General features: G+C 52.7%; 2 protein-coding genes across 2 annotated transcripts; one reads left to right on the top strand and one right to left on the bottom strand.

The window, feature by feature from the left end:
- Positions 1–72: 72 nt before the first annotated feature.
- J4E82_005314 (uncharacterized protein) lies at positions 73–834 on the top strand (the record flags this gene model as incomplete). The annotated part of the gene is made up of 1 exon (XM_051731581.1): positions 73–834. The coding sequence occupies one exon, from the start codon at positions 73–75 to the stop codon at positions 832–834; it is 762 nt and encodes a 253-aa protein (XP_051588771.1).
- Positions 835–8,729: 7,895 nt separating this feature from the next.
- On the bottom strand, positions 8,730–9,960 carry J4E82_005315 (uncharacterized protein; the record flags this gene model as incomplete). The annotated part of the gene is made up of 2 exons (XM_051731582.1): positions 8,730–9,529; positions 9,585–9,960. 2 exons carry the CDS (start codon positions 9,958–9,960, stop codon positions 8,730–8,732), a joined length of 1,176 nt encoding a protein of 391 aa, XP_051588772.1.
- Positions 9,961–15,592: the final 5,632 nt, after the last annotated feature.

Below are 15,592 nucleotides of genomic sequence, written 5' to 3' on the forward strand. Positions count from 1 at the left end.
CTCGTGATAGCTATCTAGCTCTCCAGATACCTGTCTATACCTTCAAGCTACTCAAATCTAGACATTAGCAAGATGCGTCTCCAAGCTGCCATCGCCAGCCTCATCACCTTTACTGCAGCGTCCAACGTGCCATCACCAAAGAACTTCTTTACGAACCCGTCCTCCAGCGATGGATCCGGTTTCAAGATCCCAACCGTTCACGAGTCCGCCGTTCAAGCCCGGAGGATCATGCGTCTAGAGACCATTGGCACCTTGTCCACCATCTTTCCCAACACCCACACCACCGAGCAACGACCCTCGGACGTTGGAGGCGCGCCCATAGGCTTGATGGACTACTTCGGCGACTGCGAGTCAGACTCAGGGAACCCTACTATCCTCGCCATCACCATCGCCACTTCCTTCAAGAACGTAGACGCCGGCTCCAACATTACCTTGAGCATGCGATGGCACCCCCAGGACAACAAATGGCGCAGTCCTGCAGCGCTCCCTCGCTTCTCGCTTGTCGGCCGTCTGGAAGACATTGATATGGATGCTATCAAGAAGCTGGGTGTGACAGCCTGCTATGTCAAGAAACACCCCGATGCCGCGTGGTGGTTACCGGGCTCAGGCGTCCACGAGAGCAAGTGGGTGCGTCTGGTCGTTGAGGAGATATACTGGATCGGAGGATTCGGAGATCGTGCCTACATTGGATGGATCCCGAAGGAAGAGTGGTACAGCGTCACACAAGAAGAGATTGATGGAATTCAGTTGCCAGGCGAGAAGCAGAGCGCGTGGAACGCCATCGGAAGCTGGTTCGGTATGGGTCAGCAAGAGCAGGATATGATCGAACTCTAGGTTGAGACTACGAGTATCAAAGTTTTCATGTGTTCATCGTGCAGGGCAGTTGAGTTGCACTCAGAGGTACTTTATGGAGTTCAGGGCAGCCTTTTTGATACTCTTCCACGCCGCATTGGAGAAGGTTATCATAATAGGTATTTATACTACGACTATCAGCTGATTGCAGACCGAATCGCGTGTGCATCACGAACATGACACAAAACTGAACCTTCATAGGGCAACGGTCCTTCCTCAATGCCCTTCGTACATCAGTACTACACGTGGTGTATCTTAGTGTCGAAGGAGGTCTTATTCTTTCCTTTATTCTCAGCACAATTCATGTGTTTCATCTTAAATTTTTCGCAAAGTGCGGTTTCTGTAGTCCGTCTCTTTGCTAGCTGCCCTGCGATACGAGGACGTCACATGGAGGTTTCCGCCCCCGTGCCCTCTTAGCTCAGCCTTGTCTTGGACCTCACCCACGCCTACAATGTTGCAACAAACACACTCCTCATACATAACAGTTACGCTCGTTGAACCTTTTAATTACCTGTGTGTATTTACAAATGAAAAGGTTGAATGAGAACCTGACAACATGCGCCTACTCAACGCAGCTGATCTGACATTCAAGGAGTTCGAAGGCTCTTCCATACCGCCCTACGCTATTCTCTCACATCGGTGGGAAGACGAAGAAGTCACATACCAGTGCTTCAGGCATTGGACGCCCGCTTTGAAAAGCAAGTCTGGATTCAGGAAGATACAACAATGTTGCTATCAAGCACAAAGAGACAAGATAAAGTTTGTTTGGGTTGATACATGCTGTATCGATAAATCCTCCAGTACAGAACTCTCAGAGGCCATCAATTCCATGTATACATGGTATCAACGAGCTGTGGTCTGCTATGCCTACTTATCAGATGTAACAATTCCGCTTAGCATACGAACGCTCAACACTGAAGATGTGGAGAACACATATCAGGTGATAGCAAGCAAATGGTGGACGAGAGGTTGGACATTGCAAGAGCTGATAGCTCCCCAGTCTGTGGTGTTCTATGTAAACGGCTCCGACGCCTGGAGCAGGATAGGCACAAGAAGTTCCTTGGTCGAATTAGTAGCGACTCGAACAGGGATTGCTAAAGAGTATCTGATTGGTGAGGACGCCCGCAGGTGCAGTGTTGCACAGCGTATGTCATGGGCTTCCGAAAGGATTACCACCCGGCCCAAAGATATGGCATATTGCCTACTAGGGATTTTCGGTGTCAATATGCCGCTACTGTATGGAGAGGGTAGCAGGGCATTTATCCGTCTACAGGTACGATCATATAATACTTGTCCCATCCAATGGAAACATTCGCTCACCTGTAGTAGGAAGAAATCATGAAACGATCAGATGACGAGACTCTCTTTGCATGGCAAGTTGGATATGGGGGCATAGAGGGCGATACATGCGGACCTTTAGCTCCACATCCATCACATTTCAGAGGAATCAACCATCTATTTCCGATGACTGGTTCAACTCTCGAGAATCCATACTCAATGACGAACAAAGGACTGACAATTGTTCTCCCGGTCATACATCCAGACGATGGTCCATACGGTATGGCAATTCTGAATTGCAATGACTACAACTCGACCTATAGCTCGCCTCAGATGCAAATTGGATTACCTGTCGTTCGCCTCGGGCCAGAAGCAAGTAACAGGTACGCGCGTGATGCTCGTATTATTGGGCCTCTCACCCCTGTTAAAAACGTGGATGCGTCTCCCAAGACTATCTTCGTGACACATGACTCTAGTCCTCAGAGAGAAAGTTCTGGACTTCTTGTCCGCTTACCGGCAGGCCAGGATGCTTTGTTTCGTCCGCGGTACTGGACCACTAGCTTTAGCGCCTTAGTGGAAGGAAAAGAATCGCAGGCTGAGTACCGCATACCATCCGATCACCGTCGAGGCGCCATACTTTTCCAGGGGCCATCGAGATCTCATATACTTATCTTGTTCAATATCGAGATGCAATATGTAGGCCAGTGGGCATGCAAGGTCTTGTACGTACCTGCGGAATCACGCCTTCCTGACCACGAACTCACTACAGTGCAAAAAACAATCCAACGCGCATGTAGTACCATCAGCTTGCTTTCCGACAGTACAGTCTCGAGCCAAGTTCTGGCCGCAGAGATTGAAAAAGAGCCCGACTGGAGCCTCACACACGACAACGACCACAGGCCATCTAATTCCAGATACAGCATGGCTTATCTCCCAAATAATCATGTAGCATATGCTCAAATCGAGAAAACAGTTGTCCGTGGAATGATTACATTAGTTCTCAATGTCGAGTTCCAGGATCGCTCACAAGAGCTGCAGCGACCGTACGAACTGGTAGGATCAGAGGTCCCAATACCTCTTACAACAAAGCCAATCTATTCAGAGGCTCATGGAGGGTACTTCCGTGTGCGGTATAGTCAAGTGCCATGATATGAGCCCTTTGTAAGCATTTCAGTTTCTTGTCATCCACGCATATTTATATTGTTAAGAAGCCGTCAGTTAGCTCACTGCTCGTCACACATACTGTGGGACCTTGTACTTCTTGTAACTCTCGATTAATGTTTGATGCCATAGTTTACTCAAAATCTAGTAATATTGCCATAGCGCATAGCGATGAGCCACTGAGGAATATAGCAACCCAGACAACACCTATGCGAAAATGAACACCAGAACAACTCATATGAGCTGTTTTCATCTCTCTCGTGACATTAGCTACAAGAACTATCTGCGAAGTTCACAATCGAGAGCCGATGACTTGAAGGTATTGCAACCGGGCCAAAGTAGGCAACATCGGAGAAGCCACAGCACTTGACCATTGTGATACGAGTCATTCTACACTACAGTACAAACCCAAGTGGTATTGAGTAACGGGGTGCTTGTATCGCTTCCGTGACATGGTTGGCTCGCGATACCTGCAAACACGAGGCACTTTCGTATTTTAGTAAAGACACGTTGCGTATGAGTCTTCGGAGAAGTGCGGTCACTCGCTTTCTTTGGGGTATCACTCCTGGATCTCCAAGTTGATACGACGAAAGCCAGACGTATTCGTATGCTCAGCTCACATCTGGCATCAGCACTACTACGAGAGATGTGGATAGCAATATCACGTTCGGTCCGTAGGGAATCACATAGAAAACAGATTGAGATGTGCTCAACTCTTCCGAAGTTGAATCGGCCTCGCGTTCAGGAACTTATCTCTAGATGGCGCAATTCGTAATGATGATCAACTGTAGCTCACTCCGACTCGGTCACTTAACTACACCGCTCAGGTCTCTCCACTTCGAACTTTCTTTGAGCCTCCTTCGGCGGCTACAGTCGGTACACCTACCGAGCAGCTTCACAGAAACGCGCCGCGGCCCACGTATCGCACTCGATGCTTTCAGTAATCTAGGGAAACCTGATCGATGGCCTTATGAGGCCACCTGCACATCCCTCCTCGGTTATTGAGCGTACTAGGCATTAGCTGGTAGCTTTCTTTTCGTGGGCTGCATGGTTGTCGCATCGCCCCCAAACCGAACGCGAAAGCACGAAGTGGTTGCAGCGCAGGGATGATGATAGAAGAATGACATAGGAGAATACAGCCTAGGTTTGACAATGGGAAACATGTTGTCGCCATGGGCAACTCAACTTTGCCATTACCAAGCGCCCGTGATCCTTACATATTGACGACAGCTTCATTGTTGCCCGATTGCATGGTTGATCTGCTCCTTAGGCAGCATGTGTACCTGAGTGCAACCAGGTCGTTCCTAGCTCTTAAACTTCGGTCGTGTTTGTCGCGTTGTGTGCCTGACGTTAACAAGGACTTTCCCCGTATTCACAAGATCACGTGTACGGACACTCTTACCTTAAAAGGACCTACTATGAGCGCCTTAACAACGATATAATAATGATTAGAGCGATGACGTGGTCAACCCCAGTGCGTCGACGCCTCACGTCGCTTGAAGATGAAAGGGAAAGCCCAGTAATCCATCATCTGATCATCATCACGTTGCGCGCAGGCATGATGCCAGTAAAACTTTTCTACGCGAGGTAGATGCGAACCATGGGACACACGAAACAGTTGCGCGATATGCGCGATTCTAGTTCCCGCAAGATGGCCAAACTCAATCGCTTCTTCAGCAAACTCTCTTTCGGCGAAATCAACATTTGGTAGCGAGGGCGATAGTGAGGCGATCATCGACGGTGCCCAACGTCCAAGCTGCTAGCATCATCTCTTGGAACGACTCGCAAGCACGAAGATGATCCGGCGATGGCGGCATGGCGCAATGGTACTTTCCATGATTCGGCCCTTAGGATAGCATCGCTGTTCTTGACTCAAACATTCCTTTATTCGGGGAGGAAACTGAGAGGTGTCTAGTTGGACAATGCGGATGTGCAGGGACAAGCCTTGCCTGTCACTGCAAACTAGGATTATCCCACTCAAGATCGCCCGCACAGTCGCATCATACTCCATGAAGCCTTAGCCCCGGAGCATTTACTCGCCTGGCGCTAGAATGCGGTTCGTGGTGCTTTACAATGCGAACGGGCAAAGGGTAGGCGTGGGCGTCCGCGCGAGCGCAAATGGGCGATCACAGCTGTCATGCTGGTGCGGGTGCGCGTCTGACTCTGGCAGCATGCTGGTACACTATGGATGCCCCGACGTTTTGACCTGTGTCGTGAAGTCTCGAAGGCTAGTATTAATGTCCGAGGCACCAGATATCGGTATGGGGTCGTTGCTGCATATGGTGGAGGGTGATACTCACCGCTCCTGCTGCCAGTACCAAAGCGATGGATACCCACAATACCACCGCCGTTGTTGGCATAGCTGTCGGCAATTGAAGTACTCACGAAGACGGCGTGGACGGCTGTCGATCGCGGTTCTTTAGGCAAATCTTCTTGCGAACATCACCTGCTCTCCTCTACCGTGTCGGTAATTTCGGGCAAGCTGGCGGTGATGAGAAGGGGTCCTGGACCACGGCAGGATGCGAGACCAAGGTCCCTGCTTGGCTTGCGTTGTCATGAGTAGCGGAGAAGAGAAGGAGGGGCAACGGTCGGTGATATGGATAATTCCGTGCAAACCTCCTTCTCGAAGGTCAGGTTTACAAGGATCATGGCTGATAGTCCAGAGCGTTATGCGCAAGGCCGCGTAGGGCGGCAGTAGCAACAATTTCGCGACAATTTCGCAGGCAGGTCGCCCAGAGTTCATAATCTAGGGAAAGATTGCCTGTAGGAGGATTGCGTACGTCCGACGAAGCTGCGCGTGGGGTGCGATGTAAGGCCGCAAAAGTTGGCACTGGGGACTCTACGCGTATAGCAGGTGACTGCATTATTTTGAGAACATCGTCATCCCACAAATAACCGTCGCGGGCCTGAGTCCGATGCAAAGGATCATTGATTGGTGATGGTCGTTGACGAGAAAGAACGCTGAGTGGCTGTAACCACGAAGGTACCCCTCCCTCGGTACCTCCAATACTTGACTGCACCAGTCGTGGCGGCAAAATGGTACGATACGTTCCCTTGATCGCCGCTGGGCGTGAGCATCGGTTCTTGGTTCTCGGAATTGATGGACGCATGGTGACAGCATACTTCGGCGCACCGTTCCTGTAAACGGGTGCGCTGCAACAGAAATGCCATGTGGCTGGTAAATTTGTAGAAGTAGGCTTTGCGCCCAATGGGTAGTCATCGTATGGCCCGTATTGCCCACATCATCAATCACATTGTTCTGGATGCGCCATGATTGCAAGCGAGATGGAGCCAGAACCTGAGACACTTGCGCAAAACCAAGATGATGCGCAGATCTCTCGCGAGCACGATCCATGGGCTTGAAGGGGCGCTCCGATCCACCTGTACCAAGAACCGATTGGCAGGAACCGGGAACCAGCTCGACTCAAGGGAACTGCTAACGAGGTGGCGCTCCTTCATCTCCATCCCGCGAATGCTTTTTGTGAGAGAGCCCAGCGGCAGCCTTCGCCTAAACTCTATCACACACACCCGGCAAGTAGCACTTACTCCACGATCAATGCGCACGAGAGCTTGGAATTGCTTGTTGAGTTTCAGGGCCTCTACCGAGCATATTGCTTTCCGCCGTTCTGTGGGGAGACAAAGACTGTTAGCGCTCTGTGCGGTGTCGTGTCCGTTGTAAAGGATTCGAAGGATTTCTCCTCCGCGAAACGGATAGACGATTGCACAAGGGTCTGGAATCAGACCATTTGTTTTGCTTTTGACGGCAGCCAGTGAACCAATGCAACCGAGCTCACTCTAATGTTGACGTCGGCTCATGGTGGAGACCCCATTGACGAGTTCGGATAACAAGCCGTTGTTGTTGCGATGCTTGCCACAATGCTGGTTTCAGCATTATTGAAAGCACGAGTTTGTTATTTGGTGATCCCACATGGTTAGATGAGTGACCCGGGGTTCGGAGAATAGTTAAGTGACGATCGTCACTCAAGGCTCATGCGTTCATGTGCTAGAACGCATGCGCGGGAAGGTGACCAGACCAGATTGTATTTGCAAGCCACATGTGACCTTCTCGAACCGCTTTGCGCTGAAGCCGGAGCCGGACATCGGAGATGCATGCGAGTGTTGTCCAAGCTATTTTGTTGAATCGTGACGAGACGCCTCGGAATAAAAGAAGCAACAAATGACGACATGTGAAGTTTTTTTCCTCGGGCATAGGACATGATGCAGTGTTTGCCAGTATGCAGAGTACTGCAACCCAGGAGGTGTTTTGATATTCCGAGGACGACATGTCAGGAGTCAGTGGCCCGATGTTGTCTCCACGCCTCCTAACCAACGGCGCACCACAATTGGACTCAGCGCATCATCCTGGTGCACTTGCCCTCCCTTGGGAGGTAGGGGTCGACTGCCGACACTCTGTGGGATTCCAGACGAGGCACTTCTTAGCAGATACTTAATATCATCAGTATTGACCGTGGCGACACGGGAATCCTCAATAGTCTAGACTTGGCCTCCTGAAAACCCATTTTGGGATCTGCGGATATCGTTTCCAGAACAATGCGGCTCGCCTGGGAAAAGCGTGGACGGATGAATGTCTGCTTGAACTTGAGCCCTGATCATAACACACCGCAATAAGCATTGTCCAGCATAAGATTAACGCGGGAGATGTGCCAGTGACAATGATGATCCGCGAGACCCCAAATATTCATTATTGCTGCTTGTATAGTCGGGGAACTTGCCGTAGACCGGGGCATGTATCGACTGCCATGGGTGGTAGAAGCGTGGGCAAGCAGCTTTGAAGTCATCGAGACTGACGGTGAGTGTCTGACGCATGCGGAATAATTCTTACGCGAAAGTTGCGACATGGGTAACCCGTCGTGAACGATCTATGCGCTTAAGACCTGTCGTTTGAGTGTCACATGTAGCTCTGACGTGTTCAGTTTCCGCTAGGTTTAGGAGGTTACTGACATGCAATGCAAAACATCGTTTCCCTGCCAGACCAATACTCATCAACACAGGCAATTGCATGAACACAGCTTGGTTTCGTAGACAGTATTGATTCGATCGATTTTGACGCATCTTGGAGCATTGAATTGCTCATGCAGGTTCCCTACTATAATACAAGAAAATAAAAGCGACTGACTGGGCTGATGCCATGCGCCTTGATGCGATAGCGAAATGCTGTCCTGACTAGAAACTAAGATTTGCGAAATAAGCGTACATTATCGCGATCGATGGCGATATAGGATATCGTTGATGATACGAAAAAAACTCCAGTGAAATGCATGACACGGTGGGAAACGCCCAGAACTCCGATGCGTGCAAATGGTATCGTTGGCAAGATATGGCTGAACAAAGCATGTCGTGGATGTAGACCACTAGATGGTAGGTCTAGGCTTGTCAAGGCCGATTGCGTGAGACGGTTGGTGATGGCTTGTAGCTCGTTATGTCGTCAGGGTGGTGCTGGAAGCTGCGTGGCAACCTCGCTCGTGTCGCTTCATGTTGCTGCGCACACTGAAAGCCTTGCCACACCCAGGCTGGGGGCATTTGTAGGGCTTCTCGCCAGTGTGGCTGTGGCTGTGAATGCGCAGGCTGCTTGGGCGCGAGAAAGCCTTGTTGCAGGTTGAGCAGATGTAGCGATCCTGGGACTGGGGAAACTGGGACTGGCTGGAGGTGCTGATGTAGTGGTGGTGTTGCCACGGGTTCGAGCCGTTGCCAGCCGGGCTAGGTACAGGTGCTGGCAATGGTATTGTGTGCGGCTGGAAGTTGGAGGGAAGGGGTCGCTGCGCATACATGGCAGCGCTGTTGTAGGAATGCTGCTCAGGCGAGTAGAATGAAGTTGAGGAGGCAGCGCCTGGCGAGGACTGGTAGGGAGACTGGCCATAGACTGAAGTACTGTAAGGAGACATGGAGTGCGATGGCAACGAGTCGCGCTTCATGGGAGGCATTGACGAAAAGGTCTGGCGTTGCTGGTGAGGCTCCATGTTGTTGAGCGAGCCGCCGAAGTAGGGCGCCGATGCAGCGGAGTGGTTTGATGCAGCTGAAGGGGACTGGGTACCGTCGTGGGCCACGTCTGGATGCATGGGGGGAGTGGGAGGCAGTGTCATCCTTGGGTTGCTCGGCGCAGGAACTTGAGCGTAGACCGTCTGTGATGGTTGCTGCATGGTTGGTGCCCCTCCCTGCTGTGCCTGCCTTAGTTGCGGCGATGATGACTGGCGGTGTTGTGACTGAGGACTCAGAGAAGCTACAACGAATGTTAGTGACATGAAGACATAGAAGGTGCAATGGTGAGTGCTTACCCGTCTCAGATGCAGCCTTTTCATTGCCGGCAAACTCGAGGAGACTTGAGATTGACGGCAGTGAAGGCTTCTTCTCCTCTGCTGGTGGTGATGGCGGCGACTGCGGCCGTTGTTGTTGCTGCTGTTGCTGCTGTGCTTGGTGGGTGTATTGTTGTTGTTGGTGGTGATGCTGTTGTTGTTGTTGCTGCTGTTGTCGGTATTGTTGCTCGACTTGCTGTGGCTGTGGTTGTGAAGGAGCATGTACGGGATATGAGGAAGCGGCAACACCCGACATGGGGAATGCGCGAGGCTGCGATTGTTGGAAGTAGGTCGGGTGCTGGAACGTCTCGCGCTCCCTAACGCTGCCGTGTACCATACTGGCGAGATGCATTGCCATGGAGAAGGTGGTTGTCACGGGTCACAACAGTGGCTGCGTAACAAGAAGAGGGAGGAGTGGGTGAAAGGGCGAGCAAGTGATGATGACTAGATGAGGAGTAGTCAGAGCGACGGGTACAAGCAGATGTAGAGCCAGGAATTCGGGCCTGCAGCATTCAAGTACGATGTCGAGGGGATTGGCGAGATTCAGCACGAAGCCCGTTCGCACCGTAGCGTCGTCAGTGGGCCTGTCGTTCCCTGTCCAAATTGCGTTTGAGCGGGCGATGAGGCGGCGGACCGTTGTCAAAAAGCCCACGTCCCACTCGAGTTAGCCCGAGACGCTCAGTCCCTTGCAACGGCAATGCAGATGACAGACGGACGAGGTTTAGAGTGAAGATGTGCACGCCCCGTAGTAATGCCTTGGCCGAGCGATCCGCCCACGCATCCCAGACAAGCCAATCGACGCTGCACCGGCGCAGCAGCGCTTTTGGGACAGCCTAGGCAGGGCCCCTGGTGAGGGTGCCAGGACAGGCTGCCCTGCACTGCAGATCGACCGTTCCAGGAGATACCTGAGGAGAATCCTCGTGGGCTGGTCGGAAGCAAGTAAGCTGCAGTCACGCTGAGATCGAGTCAAAGTCCGCGACGTTCCCAACGGCGCGGATCAACTCTCGCCGACGCTTCTCACGCTGCTGCCGCCAGATGACGACTCAGGCCGTAGGTCGCCGACTGCTGGTTCCTGCCAGCTGTCCCTCGACGGCGCTTGGGGGTGTTGACGATGCAAAGGGTCTTCTCTGCACGGTCCCAGAGCTGTACCGATCGGTTGTCTTGCTAGACACCAGAGTACACTGCCCACCTGATCTCGAAAAGTCCAAAGATCCACCGCGGCTTGTATCTCTGGTCGCGCGGGCGTCGAGACAATACGGCTCGCGCTGACGAAGGATTACGCAGGGGGCGAAGCTTGGGAACGGCAGCCGATGCTGGGGTTCAGAAAGAGACAAATATGAGACGAGCCAGACACGATGCTGCGCCTTTGGCACACTTTAAAGAAGCCTCGGCCGTAGCCACCCATCTCATGTCGCCTGCGTGAAAAGGGACCGTCGCAAGCCATAGCAGTCAACTAGACTATAGCACCGTGTCGTCCCGCGAGAGTTTGCCAGAGGGCACCTCGGAAGCGAGCCAAGCGCGTCGTGCAGCAGAAGCTGTCTAATGCTCTCCACCATGGCGCTGCCTTTGACCATTCATTCGACCGCATTTCCTAAAAATCTGTTGCCCATTAGAGAGGGTCTGTATGCAGTGATGCACATGGCTGCAGCCGCTGGGCGAAGCGAAGCATCGCGTGCGGGATGATTTGTTGGCAATTATTGGAGGCGGTCGGCCTTCCATTCTCTGTCGTGTTGTGGTAACCCGTCGTCGCACAGAACTGTGTCACCGCCTTTGGCATGACAGACGTCGTCTCCAAGGGCGGTCACGGGACTGACTCGTCCCAACCTCTCTCGTGTGCACCGTGTCAACGTCTCCAGGACCTGTCCCAGCACGCTGTACCGAGAACGCTCACCGCATGTTTGCTTGCTCCAGCTAATGATTAGGCCGCGTACCAGAGACAGATTGGTTTCAGCAAGAAGGCAAGCGCGGGAAGTCAAGAACGACGGCTCGACGGCTGTTGCCTTTTTGCAGCGACGGTCTCCGACCCCAGCAGGCGACGTCTCTGCGGCGCCGCCAGGGCGGGATGGCGGCGTTATCCCATGTCTTGGCCTCGTTCGTATGTGGAGGATCTTGTCGAAAGAGGCGGGTCGATCAGCGACAAGCGCATGCAGCTAATCCCGGGGGCCACGTTGGCTGTCACCATCTGCTCACTACTCTAGCCGACCTCCCGCCATCCAACCACGCAATTCTCTGCCTTGCTTAGGAGCGCCTTCGAGAAGCACGCTGCACGCGAGTGGGATACCACCGCAGCCTGCCATTGCCTACTCATGTGCTTTCCTGCAAGAAGCGCTGTAGATCTAGCAGGCAAAGCCGAGTACCTAGAGCCCCAAAAGGACATTCCAGTTACCGTGCAATCTCCTCTTTGCCTTGTCGTTAAATGCGTGATGCGTGATGCGTTCCAGCGTCGTACAGCATCTTCCCAGCTCGGTGCAACACCATCTCGTGGCTCACTTCTCCGTTAGAACAATGGAAGGACTGGCTTGCAGGGCTGCTGTGAGTACGACCGCCGACGAGGACTTGTGCGGCCGTGGCATTCTGCCCGTGCTGCTATCCCAAAGTCACGGGCACAGACGTCAGGGTTTCCGTTGATGGAATTTTAGAATTTCAATCGCTTGGGCCTGCGCGAGTGCCGGGCGTCTCGCGCATCACATACCGCCCTCCTGGATTTCACGCGGGCCGTCCACGCCGATGGAGCTCAATCTTCCAAGCGATATTACACATTGTGCTGACTGCAAAGTCTTGAGCATGTCAGTATCAGTGTGTACCGAAGTTCTTCCAGTTCTCTGACACGCATATCTGGATGGCAGGTGCAAGTGTTGGACAGGGTGCATGATCTCCCGGAAGACCACCACCCAGGGATTCTGCGTCCGGCCTTCAGGGTACGCGGGACTGGCAGGGATACCGATACCTTGGCCGCATCATGACCCATCATCAGCGGGAACACGCTTACTCCAAGGAGCCTCCCTAGTGCCTTCCGAGCGATCGTCTCGGCGTTTCATTCTCACGAATCGGCACTCCAGCGGCATCTCTTCCATCATGACTCCGAACCTTACCCGTCGCTTCCAACACTACTGTACTATTCCAGAGCTCAACATCACCGTCAGCTCTGCACCATACGAACACACAACAATCATCGTTTTCAACGTACCCCAGGCGTTTCATGGGTCATCAGAAATGGTCTTGCACCGGCCCTGGTATTGTGTTCGCTGTCTGCTCCATGCATGACGTCTTCCAGGGTCGCTCCGGCTAAAAACCCAAAGCAGGACAAGCCCGAACATGGCAAGGCTGTTCTATTCGTGAGTCTTCTCATTGGCCCTGGCGGACAACAATATCCCATTAATTTGCCGCGCTGCGTTCACGTCGTGTGATGTTCGATGAGGGCTTTAGGGACTTCTTCTGTAAGCCATGACGCAGCCACGCGCTCTCGCTAACAGCGACAACAACGTCGATCATCCTAGACGTCACGGAACGACCTCCTGTTGACTTTGCAGTTTACAGCAACTACGAACAAGCACGCCGACCCACTTGTGGGTATGTCCTTCGCAACGAGAACTTGATGCCCTTGTTGTATCGGAGTGGGGAGCTGCTTCATCGCTAGATGGCAACAGAACGCTGTGCATGAGTTTGTGTAACTACCCGGACAACTGGCACCGGCATCGCCTTCGCTGCCTACATCGGTGGGTTTGGTCCTGCCCTTGGAAGGGTATACCCTGGTATGTTGATTCCTACAAGCGCTTACTCGTGTAAATTAGGCAAAGAAATGAGCCCAACCAAAATGAGGCGGCACCGACTGATTGGAAATATACCACGAGCAAACCAGCAATCCCCAGTACCCAGGATTGCTCAAGAACACATGGTCTGCTCTGAGCTGCACCTCAGCTGTATCGGCCATCGAGCCTTGTCCGCCTTGCATTGGAACTTGGCGTAGTAGGCGTCCAGCTCAGATACAAAGCTCCCCGTACAACGGAAATTATCTTGCTATATCCACTCAAAGGATTCAGTATCTATGATCCTTCAATCACGATGGCTTCAAAGCAAGGACTTGTTCCGGATGGTGTCTACCCACTCGGCCACATCTGATCCTTTGCGCCACTGTTACCACAGCGCAATTTGTCTTTCGAGAACCCCTTGTGGACTTTTCCGATACCAGCAATGCATTTCGGTTACAGTCGCACAGCGCTAAGAAGCGAGTTGCATTCTCAGGCACCTTCGAGTGTGGACCACACTTTGTCTCCAACGTCCTCAGTGTCGTCGCTTTTTTCTTCATCAGCACGCAGGGGTTCGGAAGCAAGAGCAACAACGGCCAACGAGCGGGCCGAATGGGGCAGCAGAAAACCCAAAGGGTCAACGGCGAAATTGAGCGGTCCAGTTGTATGTCTCGTACCCTGTTCCCTCCCCGCCGTTTTGAGCATGTTTTCCGGATCCATTACGCCACGACAAGGGATCGCGTAGATCATTCTTGATCACCGCGTCGAGGTGGGATCGGCTGACGGTGAGATTCACCAGGATACAGTACGGCCAAGTCTCAGATCAGCCGGATCAGAGGGGTTACCAACCAATGCCGTCCTTGCCGGATCACGGGTGAATGCTAATTCGCCTTCGATCTAACCGTCTGTTCCTCTGCTCTGCGTATCGCCGCCGACGAATCCCCATAAGCATGGTGTTCGGTACGACTTCCATTAACGGTCGCAGGCGGTACCTGCCGCGGGTACGCCTGCCTCCTCCAAAGACTTGTTAGCTGGTTCGAGACGAAGAACGGCACGTCCAGTGCTGCTGTTTCAGCCGTTCTACCACAAGATCCACTTCTGCAAGACATCCAAGCCATTCACCAGCTAACCTTCTCTGGCGTCGCAAAAGCACGAGCACATCAAACAAGGTATGTGGAGTTCGCAATGTGAAGCTCGTAACCCCCCGACCCGGTTCAGTTGCGTATCAGAGGCCGGCAGTACTCTATAGTGGATTCAAATTGTGGAAATGCGATATCTTCCAGACATGACTGGACACGCTCAGGATTCTTTTTCTAGGCCCTGTCAAAGTGACTCGGCGTGACCCACCAACGTCCGCGTCGGCCTGCCTCAGTCCCCTGTCTGCGCAGAAATCGTTAGCGCACCCTCCTCCGCGTGGCTGACGCTCTGCGAAGCTATTCGTAAACGTTGCGTGACAGGACGTTAGTATCGTTTTGCCGGCGCCATCCTAACGCTACCGGCCACACCATGAGATCGCTGCTACTGCTACACGCTCACGGCCTTTCTCACCACATTTGGTCTACTTCAAGTGTCAGATCTCGAGGAGCCGCCTCTAGTCCTACCCCGTTTCTTCCTTATTCGAGCCATCAGTGTGACGGGGGACGAAGTCAGTCGAGACCTGCTGAGGAACGCCGTGGGCGACAGCACAGAGCTTGCTTCTGAAAAGTGGTTCGATATCCGCATATGGCTTGTATTCCGCCTAACGGTTTCCACCACTGGAATTCCTCCAGACCGCGTAGTGCTCCAGAAGGATCACATAGTCGCGATCGTCGCCGATCTATGCTCAACATGATCCGCAATTATAGCGCCAGGGGGTAATCAAGGAGAGTTTTGTTCACACGGCGGTCGATTCACAGGTGCATAATGAACGCAGGACCAAGCTCACAGTTTGCCGCTGTCAATGCGCCTAACTCTAGACTTGGGGTGATACGCTGCAGCTTTCGTCTATGCCGTTAGTGACCGTTGTTTTGCATCCTTAACGTCTATCTGGAGGAAGCTTCTTGTGGGACACGAATGCGCAGCCCATCGACGATGCAAGGGAGTCGAAGGATGCATCGTAAGATTGGCCCGAGGGGCCCACGACACGTCAATCATGAACCCACGATCTCCGTTTGAACTTCGGCTTCTAATGACTAGCACATGTGAGACCCGGTGCCGCGGGCAGATCCCAAGTCCCTTCTAGTGATTACGGATCAACGTGCCCAT

The sequence above is a fragment of the Alternaria postmessia genome (genome assembly GCF_024291825.1).
Source record: "Alternaria postmessia strain BMP 2775 chromosome Unknown scaffold_27, whole genome shotgun sequence".
Classification (NCBI taxonomy): Eukaryota; Fungi; Ascomycota; class Dothideomycetes; order Pleosporales; family Pleosporaceae; genus Alternaria; species Alternaria postmessia.